Below are 17,257 nucleotides of genomic sequence, written 5' to 3' on the forward strand. Positions count from 1 at the left end.
CGCGGCTCAAACTGCCGCTAATGCGATCTCCATTAGAAGAGCCCCATGGCTCTGCGGCTGGCGGGCAGATGCCACACCTAAAAGATCGTTGTCTTCTCTCCCTTTTCAAACGGGTCGTTGTTTTGGAGAGAAACTGGACCAACTCATTTCTGATACTACCAGGGGAAAAAGTAAATTCCTTCCTCAACAATAGGGGCTGTTGGACCATTTCGCAACCAACAGCCGACGAGTTTTCGATCTTCTCGCAACAATTCCGCTTGGTCCTTCTCTACCTTCTCTTCTGGATCAGGTCCGTCCCTGCGCAGAGACAGAGGCTCCCAGGTCTCATAGAGACCTAACCGCTCTTGGAAACCCAGGCCTAGGGCTTCTGGATCTAGGGGAGCCAAATCTCATAGATCTACCCAATGACGACAAGTGGGTCAGGGAGTTGGTGTCCTCCGGATACAAGATAGAATTTTCTTCTCCCCCTCCAACTCGGTTTTTCCTTTCCTCTCCCCCCAAGAAAAAGACAAGAGCCTTCCTTCGGGCTGTTCAGGCTCTGCTAAGGATCGGAGTCATCATTCCGGTCCCTCATCACGAAAGGTTCAGAGGATTATATTCAAACCTTTTTGTGTTTCCAAAAAAAGGACGGGACAATGTGACCCATTCTGGATCTCAAACTGTTAAATCAGTTTGTCAGAGTATGGCGATTCCGAATGGAATCTCTCCGATCAGTTGTCGCTTCCACGGAAAAAGGAGAGTCCCTAGCATCCATAGACATCAAGGACGCTGACCTTCACATTCCGATCTGCCCGTTCCTGCGTTTTGCAATTCACAAGGAACACTTCCAGTTCGTTGTCTTGCCTTTCGGACTCGCCACCGCCCCCAGGGTCTTTACCAAGGTCATGGCGTCTGTCATGTCCATTCTCCACTCTCGGGGAGTGGTGGTGTTACCGTATCCGGACGACCTGCTCATCAAGGGTCCGTCCCTTCCAGCCTGTGAGGAATCCATGGATAACAGTAAATACACTTTCTCGCCTGGGGTGGAGGATAAAGTTTGAAAAGTCTTTCCCAAAACCGACTCAGCAGATTTCCCTTTTAGGGATGATCTTGGACACTTCCCGCAGGTTGGTCATTCTCCCTCCAGGAGAGACCTAAGCCTTACAACAGGCAGTGCAACTGTTTTCTCACTCCATTCGTTTCGGCATGAGTGTTCTAGGAAAGTTGGTGTCAGCGATGGAAGTAGTTCCATTTGCACAGTTCTACCTTACAACACGCGTTGCTGTTAGCTTAGGACAAGAATCCGTTCTCCCTGGACCGTCGGATCCCTCTGTCCCTGCGGGTCAGGCAATCCCTCAGGTGGTGGACACTGAGGTCCTCCCTGAATCAAGGGAGGTTTTTTTTCCCAGTAAGATGGTTGGTAGTAACCACCGACGCAAGTCTCTTCCGCTGGGGAGCGGTCTTTCGTCGCCTAACGGCACAGGGTCATTGGTCAACCCGAGAGTCAGTCTCCCCATCAGCATTTTGGAGATGCAAGCGATCAGATTAGCTCTATGGAGTTTCCACCGTCTTCTCGCAGGTCACATCAGGATCCAATCCGACAACGCCACGTCTGTAGCGTATATCAACCGCCAGGGTGGTACCCGGAGCAGGATGGCTGTGCACGAAGTGGGTCACATCCTCCATTGGGCCGAGCGTAGAAAATTGGCCAGCAGATTTTTTTTCAGTCGCAAAGGCATTGCCTCGGGGAAGTGGTCTCTTCATCTGGAAGTCTTTCAACAGATTTGTCATCGTTGGGGGACTCCGGATGTGGATCTCATGGCCTCAAGACTAAACAACAAGGTTCCTCGGTTCATTGCCCGATCGCGTGATCCATGCGTCATCGGAGCGGACGCCCTAGTTCTGCCATGGCACCGGTTCCGGCTCCCGTACATCTTCCCTCCTCTTCCCTTGCTTCCGAGGGTCATCAAGAAGATCAGAGCGGAGGGAGAACCAGTGATCCTTGTCGCGCCGAGCATGGTATGCAGAACTAATACAACTAGTTGCCGACGTCCCCTGGTGACTTCCAGATCGCATGGATCTAAATCCGGGGCCCTGACTTTGACGGCATGGCCGTTGAATCCTGGATTTTAGCACAGGCTGGGTTATCTCACTACGTGATTTCCACCATGATAAGTGCTAGGAAGCCTGTGTCCATGTGCATCTATCACCGCACCTGGAAAACCTTCTTTTCGTGGTGCAAGGATCATGGTCGATCACATCTGGTGTTTTTTACATTCCAGCCATATTGAAGGAATTCCAACAATCTGGTTTAAAATCAGGCGTCGTGCTTTAGCTCGTTCAAGGGCCAAATTTCGGCCTTGTCAGTGCTTTTCCGATGCAAAATTGCCACCAAACTTCAGGTCAAGACGTTCATTCAGAGAGTTTCCAAATGTGGCGCCTCCTTATAGAAGGCCATTGGAATTATGGGACCTTAACCTGGTTCTCAGGGCCTTACAGGAGGCTCCTTTCAAACCGCCGCAGGACGTGTCACTGTCCATCCTCTCTTGGAAGGTGGTCTTTCTAGTGGCAATTACGTCAATCAGACGAGTTTTGGAATTGGCAGCGCTGTCCTGCCGTTCTCCGTTCCTGAATTTTTCATCAGGAAAAGGTAGTTCTCAGGACGTCCCCATCCTTCCTGCCCAATTCAGTCTCCTCTTTCCATCTCAACGAGGAGATTGTTTTGCCTTTCCTTTTGTCCGGCGCCAGTCCATCGCATTGAGAAGGCCCTCCACACCCTGGATGTGGTTAGGGCGCTGAGACGGTACATCTCGCGGACGGCTCCCTTCCACAAGTCAGATGCCCTGTTCATGCTTCCAGAGGGGCATAGGAAGGGTCTAGCCGTGTCAAAGCAACGCTAGCCAGGTGGATTCCCCTGGCGATTTAGTAGTCCTTCTGTATCAAGAACGCGCCTGTCACAGTGGGGATTAAGGCGCACTCTACCTGGTCAGTGGGCGCCTATTCGGCACCAGACCTCGGCAGAACAGGTCTGCAAGGCTGCGACTTGGTCCAGTCTGCATACTTTTTACAAAATATTACCAATTTCACTCTCAGGCCTGTCCGCAAGGCTGCGACTTGATCCAGCCTGCATACCTTTACAAAGTTGCCTAATTCATTCTCAGGCCTCTGCGGATGCAGCCTGCAATCGGCAGTACCTCACTGTTGACTCAGAGGTACATGGGGTATTAGCAGATATGCTCCCCACTCAGGGACTGCTTTAGGACATCCCACTGTCTCTGTGACCCCCAATGAGGTGTAGGAGAAATGGGGATTTTTGTGTACTCACCGTAAAATCCTTTTCTCCAAGCCAATCATTGGGGGACACAGCACCCACCCTGTTGGCTCACTGTAGCATTCTTAGGCTTTGACTTGGTTATGGTTATTATTGACTGTTTATGCTCCTCCTGCTTTTTTCACCGAACTGGAGAAATCTCAGCCAGCGAGAGGGTGTATACTGCAGGGGAGGAGCTAACTTTTTGGTTTACTTAGTGTCCTCCTAGTGGCCAGCAGCATAACACTCACTGTCTCTGTGTCCCCCAATGATTGGCTCGGAGAAAAGGATTTTACGGTGAGTACACAAAAATCCCTATTTTATAGGTGCTTCTGAGATATGCAGCCGCGGGGACTCGAACATATTATTCGAGCACGCCGAAGACACTCGGTTAGCACCCAAGCATGATCTGATAATGACTTATCCCATCACGTTCGCTCATTACTATTCATTAACAAAAAAGGGGTCTCCTCCTCTGTGATGGCCCATGACTAGTGATGTAAATGTAGGGGAGCAGTTGAACCACTAAGGGCCCGAATTAAAGATTTTAAAACATAATCAGCACAAAAATGTGGACATATTTCAGGAAAATAATTATTGTGTTTACTCAACTTTCTATGTCAAGCAAAATATTTCTCATATAGATCCAATGGGTGAGAATGTGAATCCTATTAAGATTTGGGGCTATTGTTGCCCTCACTCATTGGGAATGTGACCGTTTTGAACGACACTTATTGGCTTTATGGGTCCCCGTGTTTATCTCTTGTGGCCCCTACATCACATAAATGTGATTCATGAGAGTAACACGGGTGTATTCTTCCTATTTTCAGACATGGCCAATATGTACACCCTTCTTCGTGCTGTATCTAATGGTTTACCTCACATGATTCAGGAATTGCAAAACCATATCCACGACGAGGGCCTTAGAGCTGTTAGTAATCTTTCTCAGGAAAATGTGAGTATTTCTGAAGCATATTTATATTATCCATGTTGATCAGACCTTCTTGTCTTGTGCGTATTACTTTATAGGATTTTTGGGGGAAGGGAGGTAGATAAACATGTAACGTGCAGTGATCTTAAAATATCTGTATTCTTCCTGGGGGAATTACTCCCACAGCTCAATGAGCGTAGAGACCCCTATACACATTGAATGAAAAAAAGGCTGAACCCACCTGATGTTTGGGGGACTCCCAACTCTTCCCCCAACAGACACTGTCAGGGTAGACGCGTATCAGACAGTCGGTATTCCGACACTTGATCCTTTTCTTTTTAGGGCAGGCGTTTGACCGGTCATGGTCTCTTGTGTACCACCTGCCTAACATCCAGCATATTATTAAATAGGAAACCCATAGTTTATATAACGGGCTACAAACAAAGCTTATATGGTGTAATTATGGTGTTGGGAAGCTTCAAGTAGGGGACACGCGGAGTGAGGATCAGACTACACAGGGTTTCTTGTTGTCTGTAACCATAGAGAGATGCATGGGAGCTGTAGACACACAAAATTAAAACAGATTTTTAAGAAAGTGTTATTTGTTCTATAGGTTAATAAAGATTTCGATATTATGCTTTTATGTAAAGTATGTATTTGATTTTTTTTTCTCCTGCCTTTATTCGCTTCCAGATGCCAACCCTGTTTGTGGAGTCTGTCTTAGAGGTCCACGGTAAATTTGTCCAGCTCGTCAACACAGTTTTAAACGGAGATCAACATTTTATGAGCGCACTAGACAAGGTACGCTAAACTAGAAGTATAGAGACAAGTTACTGAACATTTGTCGTGACTGTAGTCAGCGGAGAAGATGGAGAACGTATGTGAACGTTGGTCACATAATGGTAGAGCCGGGAAGCAGCACCTTTTCTGGTCCAATGGCCATATTTTCAGGTTGAACTAATCCCAAGGGCCCTAATAAATGGACAGCGATATTATCCGCAGTAAGACATTCATGGTGTGTCGAACATAACTGTTTCGGGTGCTAGTTGCATCTTCAGGAATCTCACCAGACAGTAGACTGGCGGTCCTCTGCTTCATCTCTTCTCCTGATTGCCATCCAGAAAGGAAGAGCTGATGTGTGAAAGCAGCTATCTCCATTGTAGATTATGCAAGTTACAGAAAAGCCCAAATATTTGACTGCATGCATAAAACTGAATGAAGCCAGCTGCACACTTGTGTGACCACCTCACAAAGCTCCCTGATCAGTGCCTGTCCCAGTGGTCAGATCCCCATACTGCAGATAGAAGATACCTTGTTTTCGTTGGACAACTATTTTTAAAGAATCATTTCCAGCACTGAAAGATATTACCTATCCATAGGGAAAGGTGATAACTTTCTGATCAGTGGTGGTCCGGCTTCTGTGGGACCCTGACTTATCCTGAGAACGGGGCTCTGTCAGAATGTCGCGCGGCTGTTTTGCACTGTGCAGAGATTTCTCTCGCAGTCCCACAGACAATGAATAGAACAGCAAATATGGTGGTGAAATGAGAATCTTATTGATCTTCCATCATATTTTACTGTTCTTTAGTCCCATTTTCATGTTACTGGTTGTTTTATTGCCCGTATTTACCCGACAGAGGGAAGAGTCGCCCCATCTGTGTGCTAAGTACCACTTTGTTTATTTTCTTGTGTGTCTCAAAGCTGACTTCTCTCTCCTGTACCTGTAGAAAAGTGTTTTTTATGTCGTTAGTGCATACATCGGGCTGCCACCAGATAAAACACTAAGGCCGGGATCACACATGCGAGAAACATGGCCGAATCTCGCATGTTAATACCCAGCGCTGCTGCCGGCACTTGGGAGCGGAGCGTTCAGCTCCATGTATTGCTATGCGGCTGCACGCTCCAATCCGAGTGCTGGCGGCAGTGCCAGGTATTAACATGCGAGACTCTGCCATGTTTCTCGTATGTGTGATCCCGGCCTGATTGTATAACACAAAGCCATGACTCTTGCCATCACCTGCCATATTTTTTTTATCTCCACAGCCCAGTTCCTGATCCTTGATCAATGGCCATATCAATCAATCCAATTCTACCAAACGGGGTGTAATTTAGGCAGACTTTTAGGCTAAAGTTCTGTCGACACGAACTGACCGACTACCGGACTGACTGACTACCGATCGCTAAATATATACCCATCGGTGGTCGCTATATAATAGCGCTGTTACACAGACAGGCCGCGATGAGCGATGCACACTGAATGACCAGTAATAGATTGCTAAGTGCACGTAGGCTGCCATTGTTCTCTGCAGCACGAGTCCTGTGTGCACAAGATGGTGCGCGGCCAAGAATGATTGTATTTGTGTTGCAGAATAAATAATTTCACCCTATGGTCACACAGCTGATCGGCAGCCTGCTTACACTGAAAGATAGTCATGAGACGAGACTACTTAAGAATGCTCATTCACAATTGTCTTAGGCTAGTTTCACATTAGCGTTTACGGCCGCAGCATCGGGCCGCGCACGGCCGCCGCTAAGCCCCGCCCCTGCCATGCCTCCGCCGGTAGCTCCGCCTACGGACGCATGACGCTGCATGCGTCCTGCGTCCCCTATCTTTAGCACTGGGGACGCAGGCCGTGCGCAGTATGCATTTTGCCGACCAGCGCCAAACGCAACAGGTTGCAATTTAGTGCACTCGGCGCAGCGTCAAAAGGACGCATGCGCCGCCAAACGCATACTGCACACGGCCTGCGTCCACAGTGCTAAAGATAGGGGACGCATGCAGCGTCATGCGTCTGTAGGCGGAGCTACCGGCGGAGGCGCGGCAGGTGGCGGGCCTTAACGGCGGCTGTGCGCAGCCCGACGCTGCGGCCATAAACGCTAATGTGAAACTAGCCTAACAGTGTAAATGTAGCTTTAGTGTCAAAATATCAGCTAAGATATAAAGCTGTGATGGAAAATGGTTGGAAAAGCTGCTAGACTGGGTGAAATGATAGCGATGCGCAAAGATCTCGCTGTGACACGGACATTGCCTTTGGATTAATATTTTGATGTTTTTTCTATACAGGCTCTTACGTGTGTTGTCAACTATAAAGAGCCCAAATCCGTCTGCAAAGCACCTGAATTGGTGAGTGCGCTGATCCCAAACCAATAAGGTTATGTTCCCACGGTCCGTAAACGCTGCGGGTTGGACTCTGCGTACATCTGAAGCGTCCAACCCGCAGCATCCAGATGTTACAGCATAGTGGATGGGATTTCAAGAAATCCCATCTCCATATGCGTGCATCGGCACTCGCTGATCACCTGTGGAGAGGCGGTCATGCGGTGCGTCTTTCCAGACCGCAGCTTGTCTATTTATCTTGTGGAGACGCGAGTTTCCATAAGATAAATTTCACCAATCCAATGCATTGGACGCAGTTATTCCGCACGGTTCAGTGAACACATGCAGAATCACCTGCGTTCAAAAGCCAGCAGCGCTTTGGACACAGCGGACATGTGCTGCGTCCAAAGCGCTGCCGATTACTGACTGTGTGGACGTAGCCTAATGGGTTTCTGTTAGGCCGCCAGATTTACACGAGCGTGTAAAAATCATCCAGTAAAGTCCATGTTTTTCTCACTTGTCATCATTTTTATTTTTTTTGCACATGCAGATTGAGTGCTTGAAAAAAATCGCTCATCTGCACCGACCTTTTCAATAACAGTAAAAAGTTATTAAAAAAAAGTTTTAAAAAAGTACAAATTCAATGACACCAACAATAAAAAAAAAAAAAATATACCGTATATACTCGTGTATAAGCTGACCCACGTATAAGTCGACCCCCCCTATTTTTGCAACGAAAAAACTGGGAAAACTTATTGACTCATGTATAAGCCGAGGGTTAATGGTGGTCCAAGAAGATGCTCCATAGATTAAAAAAAAAAACCCATATGCTCCTGCACAAGGGTTAATACTGGCCCAAGAAGATGCTCCATGAATACCCCCCATAATATGCTGCTGCACAAGGGTTAATGCTGCCCCATAAGATGCTCCATAAATACCCCCCATAATATGCTGCCACTGCTGCTGCAATTAAAAAAATAAATAAATAAATGACATACTCACCTCTCCGTCTCTGGGGCCAGGTACCGGTGTCCTGAGCCCCTGGCACTGGCAATATTTACCGGTCCCCATTCCATTGCTGAGCACCGCTGTGTCTCCCAGGTCTCTGCAGTGACGTTCAGCAGAGGGCGCGCACTAACTACGTAATCGCGCCCTCTGTTGAACGTCACAGCAGGAGGACACGGAGACAGGTGAATATTGCTCTGCCCCCACCGTCATACTCGTCCCCTCCTGGCGCATGGTCTTCTCTGCAGCCCCTGCTTCTCCCTCGGTCGTCTTCTTCCTGCGTTCAGCGGTCACGTGGTACCGCTAATTAAACTCATAAATATGTGCATATTCATGAGTTTAATGAGCGATACCACATGACCGCTGAACGCAGGAAGAAGATGACCGAGGGAGAAGCAGGGGCTGCAGAGACGTGCCAGGAGGGGGTGAGTATGGTCTCTGACACCCCCGCTCCCCCACCCACCCCCTGGTATATGACTTGCGTATAAGCAGAGAGGGGGACTTTCAGCCAAAAACATTGGGCTGAAAATCTCGGCTTATGCGCGAGTATATACAGTGCTCCACGTATTTGGTGTCACTGCGTTCGTAAAAGTCAAAACTATCAAAATATGAAGTAAATTAGTCTGATTTGGTAAATAGCGTAACAAGAAAACAATTTAAACGCCACATTGTTTCTTTGCCCACCGCAGCATTGCAATAAGAGGCAATCAAAACATCGTATCTCCCCCAAAATAGTATCTGTAAAAAACGATAGCCCAGGGTGCAAAAGGTAAGCCCTAACACAGCCCCAGATCCCAAAAAATGAACCATTGAAGGTCTTGGAAAATGGCGACAAAAGCAATTTTTTTAAAAACAAATTTCAGTATTTATTTTTCACCACTCAACAAAAAGCAAACTATACATGTTTGGTATTTGCACACCTGTACTGACCTGGGGAATCATATTGCCAGGTCAGATTTACCTTTTAGTGAATATGTTAAATAAAAAAAATAAAAAAATCTATTGTGGAATTGCACTTTTTTTGCAATTTCAACGCACTTGGAATTTTTTTCCTGTTTTCCAGTACACTATGTGGAAGAGTGAATGGTGTCAATCAAAAGTACAACTCATCCCACAAAAAAAACAAGCCCTCATTTGGCTATATTGATGGAAGCCTAAAAATGTTATGGCTCTTGGAAGAAGGCAAGGGAAAAAAACGGAAAGTCATCATGTCAGGAAGGGGTTAAAGCACAAAAACAGAAAATTGGCTGATCCTTTGGGGGATTAAAGACGAGACCTCATGAAAGGTCTTTGGGGGCATAAGAGTGATTTCTTATGTACTATATGAATGTGGCCCCAAATGTGGAACAGAGAACAATAAAGTAAAATAAATGAGTGTGTTGTTTTTTTTTCTCTGTAAACCAAGCAGCCGTCATCTGCAGTGTAAGACTAATGCCTTGTGTCATCCATGTCTCCATAATCCACGCAGCTGGCCAAATACTGTGATAACATGCTGAAGAAATCGGCCAAAGGAATGACGGAGAATGAGGTGGAAGACAAGCTAACAAGTTTCATTACCGTCTTCAAGTACATAGATGATAAAGACGTTTTCCAGAAGGTATGTGCACAATCGGCGAAACCAAACAGCCATCTTCATCCATTCTTCACATTCTGTAATGTTTTCTACTGGAGTAGTTATATGTCCTGAACGGAGGCAGAGCCACGCCAGTAAAGACTTATGTTTAACAACAGGCCATTTATCGAATAGAAAAAACAAGTATTCTGTTAAAAGTAATTTATTTATTAACCGTATCCAATACATTCCCCAAAACAATACAGTTCGTCTTTCAGAAAAGATGAAGCTTAAAAATATCATGGTCCCAAAGAGGTTAAAGGGAATGTGTCATCAGGTTCATGCTAAGGGCAGCATAAAATAAGGGCGGGGACTAGTGATGAGCGAGCGTGAACGGATAAGCACGGTCAAGTGTTAGTAAAGCAGCTCGGCGTGCTCCAATACTCTGCTCGAGTCGCTGCGACTGCATGTTTCGCAGGATTGCCTGCCTGCTAGACAATGCTTGCATATGTTGCAGCTCTTGAACAGACATGCAGCCGTGGCGACTCGGGCATAGTATTCAAGCACGCCGAGATGCTCTATTAACTCTTGAGCGTCCTCGGATAACGCCTCATCACTAGCAGGGACCCTGATTCCAGCGCTGGTTCACTTACTGAACTCCTTGCTTGTAGTTTTGCTAATAGCACTGTATTATATGCTGAAGCTTTGCTAGTCTTGCGCCTACATCATTGATTGACAGCTTTCTACGTGCACTTTGCATAGGCAGGAAGCTGCCTATCAGGCGGGTATCGTCAGAGGTCATGAATAATGTGGACTGTATAGAAAAACTTCATCACTAAGAGGACTAGCAGAGTTACATCAGATAAAACAGTGATTTCATTACATCTACAGCAAGAAACCTAGCAAGTGACACACCGCAGAATCGGGGCCTCTGTCCCTATTTTATCTTTCATCCGGGGCATCAGAAACATGACATGGTGAGTCTTTTTTTTTTTTTCTGAAAAGTGTAACTGTCGTTTTAATTTTTATTTCATAAATGTGTAACACACATGCAAATAAGGAACTTGGAAATAGAGTTTAGGGTTAAATTTTCGGCCGAGGCAAGTCCTCCGAGCATGCGCAATGTAAAATGTGGATCCGGTCGCCCGAAAAAACCTTGTAATGTAAAATGCGGATCCGGACGCCCGAAAAAGCGTTGCATTGTCCGTCCAGGCATATCAGCGGAGGATACGTTTTTTCTGCAAAACGGCGGATTTTGACTGATGGTAAAATACGGATGTGTGAAACAGGCCTAAGATATATTACGAAGTTCCTTATTTTCATGCATAGTAATGATTTATACAATCATGGCTGAAAGTGTTGGCACCTTTAAAATTGTTTCAGAAAATTAAGTATTTCTCCTAGAAAATTATTGCAGTTAGGGCGCAGACAGATGGCTGTATAACTCGCACAAGGATCACATCGCAATCCTCGGACTGGCTGTCTGCTCTCCTGATCTGAGCTTGACAGCTGCAAAGAAATACATCACGCTGTCATGTTTTGGTCAGGAGAGCAGACAGAAGGTCTGAGGATTGCGATGCGATCTTCACACAAGTTATACAGCTGTCTTGTTAGTATCCTTATACAAATTTTCTCTTTCCCCCTTGATGGCACCACGGAGAGAGGGGATCCGCCCCAAGGGGACAGGAAACCTACCGATAAAAAGTCGGTACCTCTCTCCCGCATCAGTTGGTTTCCTGTCCCCATAGGGAACCTACAGACTTACCATCGGATGCCGGGGCCGACCAGTCTGGAAGATGTCAGCGGGAACCGGGCGGTTACCTGAGGCGCCACCGCTGGGGTCAGCGGGCCTCCAGGGTGTGCGGGGGGAAGAGGCGGCAGAAGCGCTTCCAGAAGACCGCCTCTCTCGGAATAGCGTCCTCCATGTGCGGCCGGGGCGGCCCTGGGCCGCAGCAGGTACCGGGGTGGGAGAGCGCCAGTGGGCGCAGGTATCCCCACGCGCGCCGGCAGCTTGGGGAGACGCCGCCGGCCTCGGCGCAATGCAGGACTGGGAGACGGGGACGGCGATAGTGCGCACGCGCGGGGCGGAGCGCGGCCTAATCGACGTCGCAAGGCATCTCTGTGTAGGCCGGGCAGTGCGCGCGCTCGGGGGGGGATTAGAGATGCACAGGCGTCGCTCACCCCGAGAAGAAGAAAAAAAAACAGGCCCCCCCCCCCCACTTGATTAAAGACGTGCAGCGGGCACAGCGCTGCCTGCTACTGGCACCATGAGCACTGAGCCTTCAGAGGAGCAGCAGCTGCTGGACGTGTCCTCTGACACAGGACACCAGCAGCCAGCGCGGAAATCACCGCAGCAGCACCGTAAGAAGGAGGCCAAGGACTAGACAAAGCAGCAGCCGCTGGGAGTCCCAACGCAGCAAAGACTTCGGTGGGGCAGGGGTCCCAAAAGACAAGCTGTGAGCAGATCCGGGGCCCACTTTTGATTCGGTATCCTTCGGTCAGGTGGGTAAGTGGACTACGTGAACGTATATGCCGTAATTAGGGCCTGTCCTCCTTCTCTTATAGGGGAAGAAGTGCACGCAGAAGGCCAACCACAAGATTTACCCACTTTGTAAGGAGGAGCTCCCCACGGCGTGGGGAAAAAGGCTCTGCCAATCCGGCATTGAACATACAATATGCAAGGAATCCCCAGGGTTCGCGTCGGACCTTAGAGCCATAATTGTCCACCAAGTAGAAAACACCTTCAAAACCCTACAGGGAAAAAGCAAAAAGCATAAGAAGCCCAAAAGAAAGGAACCTGAATCAGATCATAGTGATAGGAAGAGCGAATCTTCTTCATCAGGCACAGCTAGCCCGTCATCCGACTCCTCGTCCTCTGCGGAGGAGGGGCGCAGCGGTTTCCCTATAGAGGAAACGGATAACTTAATAAAGGCAGTCAGAACCACTATGGGACTAGTAGACACCCGGCCCAAAAGGACCATTCAGGATGCCATGTTCAGCGGGTTAGAGCAGAAGAAGAGGAGGTAATTTCCCATGAACGACAAAATCCAGGCGCTCATACAGAGGAAGTGGAAAAGGCCAGAAAAAAAGGGCCTCCTAGCACCAAAAAGGAAATACCCCTTTGAGGAGCCAAGCTGTTCGTTTTGGGATAAAGCACCGAAGGTGGATGTAGCCATAACAAAAGCCTCGAAAAAATTCTCTCTGCCATTTGAGGACATGGAGACACTGAAAGGACCCCATGGACAAAAAAGCGGATACATTCCTAAAAGGAGCCTGGGAGGCAGCCGGAGGAGGACTAAAACCTGCCATAGCCGCCACCTGCACAGCTAGAGCCCTGATGGTGTTGCTGGACGATCAACTAAAGAACAAAACTCCAAGAGGCGCAATTCTGGACTCCGTCCCATTAATGAGAGGAGCAGCGGCATTCCTAGCGGACGCATCCGCAGATTCGATCAGGTTGACAGCCAGGGCAGCCTCCTTCTCGAACGCAGCTAGAAGGGCTCTATGGCTCAAGTGCTGGACGGGAGACCTGCATACAAAAACAAAACTGTGCTCCATCCCCTGTGAAGGTGAATACCTTTTTGGGCCCACACTGGACGATATATTTGAAAAAGCAGGGGATAAAAAAGTCTTTCCCTAACCCATCCAATTTCCCCTTCAAGTGTTTTCGGAGCAGGAAATTTATCCAGAGGAAGCCACCTAAAAACTCCCAGGATAAGTGGGAAGATAGAAGAGGCAAAGGGAAGTGTTTCATGTTCGGGAAGCCAGCAGACAAGAAGCAACCCCAATGAAGGTGTCTCCCAGGTAGGGGGAAGATTGGGCCTCTTCTTCCCAACCTGGGAAAAGATAAGAAGTTCCTCGATTCTAAGCATCGTAAAAACAGGCCTCAAATTAAAATTTCACACCTCACCCAAAACCTCTTTCGTAGTGACCCCACAGAGGCAGTCGATAGAAAAGCAAGCTGCGGTACAACAGGAGATTCAGACCCTGGTGGAGAAGTCGGTATTGCAGGAGGTTCCCCACCAAGAAAAAGGAGAAGGCTTCTATTCCCCTATCTTCTTGCGGAAGAAACCAGATAGGACATTCAGGACGATAATTGAACCTGAAAAGATTAAACAAATGCCTGGTGATTCAGCCATTCAAAATGAAAACCTAAAATCCGCAGTAAAGATGCTGTTTCTCTCTTGTTACATGACTGTACTCGACTTAAAAGACGTGTACTATCACGTCCCCATACACACGGACTACTGCCAATTTCTCAGAATAGCAGTCACCATAGGAGGAGAAATAAAGCATTATCAGTTCAAAGCTCTCCCATTCGGGCTGGCTATCGCCCCGAGAGTATTCACAAAGATCATAGCAGAGGTCATGGCACACTTGAGAGAGCAAGACGTCCTGATAGTCCCATACTTGGACGACTTCCTAGTGATAGGCAACTCCCCCTGTCATTGCAGAGACCAGTTGATCTGGACTATGGAATCTTTGTCCAACCTAGGTTGGCTGCTAAACCTGCCGAAATCTCGGTTGATGCCGAGCCAAGTGCAAGAATATTTGGGCATAACCATAGATTCCCTCAGGCAAAAGTGCCGTCTCCCGAAAGGGAAAAGGCTACACATAGAACAGTTAGCAGCAGGAGCAATAACACGGACAGGAATGACACTCAGGAAGGCCATGTCTCTGCTCGGCTCAATGACAGCCTGCCTACCAGCTGTCCAGTGGGCCCAAGCTCATACAAGAGATCTCCAGTGGTAGATACTAGCGGCAAAGGTTTCTCTTCACGGGAATTTAGAAGGGCGGTTAGACATCTCACCCGTAACAGCTCGCTCGCTACAGTGGTGGATGAAACCATCCAACCTATCCAGGGGGGTCCCTTGGGTGATACAGGTCTCTCAGATTCTTACTACAGATGCAAGCCCCAGGGGTTGGGGGGCTCACTTGGACAACCAGGTAGCGCAAGGGGTCTGGACAGAAGATAAAAAGGCAGCCTCTTCGAATATGAAGGAGCTATTAGCGGTGAAGTGCGCCCTCCTGTACTTTCTAAACTCCTCCCTCAGGGCCCACCACGTAAGAGTTTTCTCGGACAACAGCACTGTAGTCGCTTACTTGAATCATCAGGGGGGCACGAGATCCCGTACCCTTATGGAGGTGACAAAGTCAATTTTCCTCTTTGCGGAGAGGTACCTAGACTCACTGACAGCATTACACATAAAAGGGTCAGACAATGTGACGGCGGACTTCCTAAGTCGCACACAGCTGAGACAGGGCGAGTGGGAGTTGAACCAGGGAGTTTTCAATCATCACAAAGCTATGGGGGTAACCCAACATAGACCTATTCGCCAACAAGACGAATCGGAAGGTGAAAACATTCTGCTCCATAGACCCCTCCGGGAACCTGATAGCCCTGGACGCCCTTATGATCCCCTGGCACTTTCCCCTTGCATATGCGTTCCCACAGATAGCCTTAATTCCATCAGTTCTGAGGAAGATTCGGGAGGACAAAGCAAGGGTGATCTTAATAGCTCCCTTCTGGCCAAGAAGGACTTGGTTCTCTTGGCTGAGGAGAATGTCCATCTCCAACCCTTGGGTTCTCCCGGATATCCCGGACTCACTCTCACAAGGGCCAATACTTCACCAGCAGGTAGAGAATCTACATATGACGGCCTGGAATTTGAAAGGGCCCTATTAAGCAACAGGGGCTTCTCCCAAAATTTAGTATCTACCCTGCTACGGAGCAGAAAACCGGTAACCACTAAATTGTACGGTAGGATCTGGAGGAAGTTTCTTTCAGTATCAGGGGCAAGCTCGGGTGGGAATGTACCTGTCACGGTCCATTTTTGGAGCCATGGCAGAATGTGGATTCTTATAGAAACCTTTTTCCTTTTTCCCCCGGTGGCTGCTGGGGTTTACTACAACTGTAGTTGACTTGGTGCTGGTTTTGCCCCCGGTGGCCGCTGGGGTTACTACACGTTTGAATTAACCAACAGGTGATGACTACTCCCCCCTCCTTCCTATAAAAGGTTGTCATGTGCAGTAAATCAATGTTGTTAATATTATTAATTTGTTATCCAACCGTAGTGAAGACTGGACCTGCCTGGTGGAGAGGGGGTTCAGCTTATCTGGAGCAGTGGAGTTGCTGCTGGATGCTGATCGGAACCTTACTCTGTTGCTTGGAGCATTTGCAGCAGAGCAAAGCTAAGTTTTGGGTTTTAGTTGCTTTAACCCCGTGTTGTCTGTTTTATTTTCCTTTGTGAGTTATTGGGTGCAGTTCTCTTTATTCCCTGTCTTACCTCCTGGGGAGGGGGTTGGTGGTTTAGCTCAGGGCTAAACAGGAGATAGGGACAGGTCCTGGACTTGGGCCTCACTACCTTCAAGTGCACCCCCTTAGCCTTAGGGGCAGTTCAGGGGCCCAGGTTCCACGTCTCCTGCTTTGTCCCACCTGCCCCGTGACAGTACCCCTATCTAAGATTCTCGAGTTCCTGCAAAAAGGGTTAGAGCAAGGTCTGGCTACCAGCACATTGAAGGTTCAGGTGGCGGCCCTAGGGGCCCTATACAACTATGACTTGGCAGGGAACCGTTGGGTTTCCAGGTTCATTAAGGCAGCAAGTGGCCCATGTCTTCTCTAAACACTCCTCCCTGGGATCTAAACTTTGTGCTCTCAACCCTGACCAAGCCCCCCTTTGAACCTTTATCAGAAGCACCACTAAAGCTAATATCGCTTGATAGCCCTAACATCGGCCCGTAGAATCAGTGACATCCAGGCCCTGTCAGCCTTCCCTCCATTTACGCAGATCCTGGATGACAGGGTGGTACTTAGGACAGACCCGGCCTACCTACCGAAGGTGGCATCCCGATTCCACAGAACCCAGGAAATCTCCCTCCCCTCCTTTTGCCCCAATCCCAAAAACACGGGAGAAGAAGCTCTACACACATTAGATGTCAGGAGATGCCTAATGGAATACCTAGCGGCCACCAGGGAGTGTAGGAAGGATAGGTCTCTCTTTGTCTGCTTCCAGGGGCCAAGGAAGGGGCGGAAGGCAACAAAGAGCACGCTGACGAGATGGATAAGAGACGCCATCACCTTGTCATACTCGTCGCAGGGCGCGGACATCCCAGACAGAGTGACAGCCCATTCTACAAGAGCGGTGTCAACTTCCTGGGCAGAGAGCAGGCGTCTCCATTGAGCAGATATGTAGAGCCGCCACTAGGTCATCTCCCTCAACTTTCTTTAACCACTATCGGCTGGACCTAGCCACCTCCTCAGATCTAACCTTTGGTAGAAGGGTGCTGGAGGCAGTGGTCCCCCCCTAATAGATACTCTGCAATTCTCTCCGTGGTGCCGTCATGGGGGGAAAGGGAAAAGCGTAGTTACTTACCATTAACGGT

General features: G+C 48.3%; 1 protein-coding gene across 4 annotated transcripts in view; it reads left to right on the forward strand.

Moving 5' to 3' along the window:
* CUL2 (cullin 2) overlaps positions 1 to 17,257 on the forward strand; it is an 82,370-nt gene that overhangs the window by 42,013 nt on the left and 23,100 nt on the right. For all 4 annotated transcript variants that reach the window (XM_073581659.1, XM_073581660.1, XM_073581661.1 and 1 more), the window contains exons 10-13: positions 4,120 to 4,244; positions 4,914 to 5,021; positions 7,285 to 7,344; positions 9,791 to 9,919. In XM_073581659.1, coding sequence (XP_073437760.1) covers positions 4,120 to 4,244; positions 4,914 to 5,021; positions 7,285 to 7,344; positions 9,791 to 9,919 — 422 coding nt within the window. The remainder of the gene's footprint in view (positions 1 to 4,119; positions 4,245 to 4,913; positions 5,022 to 7,284; positions 7,345 to 9,790; positions 9,920 to 17,257) is intronic.

The sequence above is a fragment of the Dendrobates tinctorius genome, unplaced genomic scaffold (genome assembly GCF_039654945.1).
Source record: "Dendrobates tinctorius isolate UK_male_01 unplaced genomic scaffold, ASM3965494v1 ptg000070l, whole genome shotgun sequence".
Classification (NCBI taxonomy): Eukaryota; Metazoa; Chordata; class Amphibia; order Anura; family Dendrobatidae; genus Dendrobates; species Dendrobates tinctorius.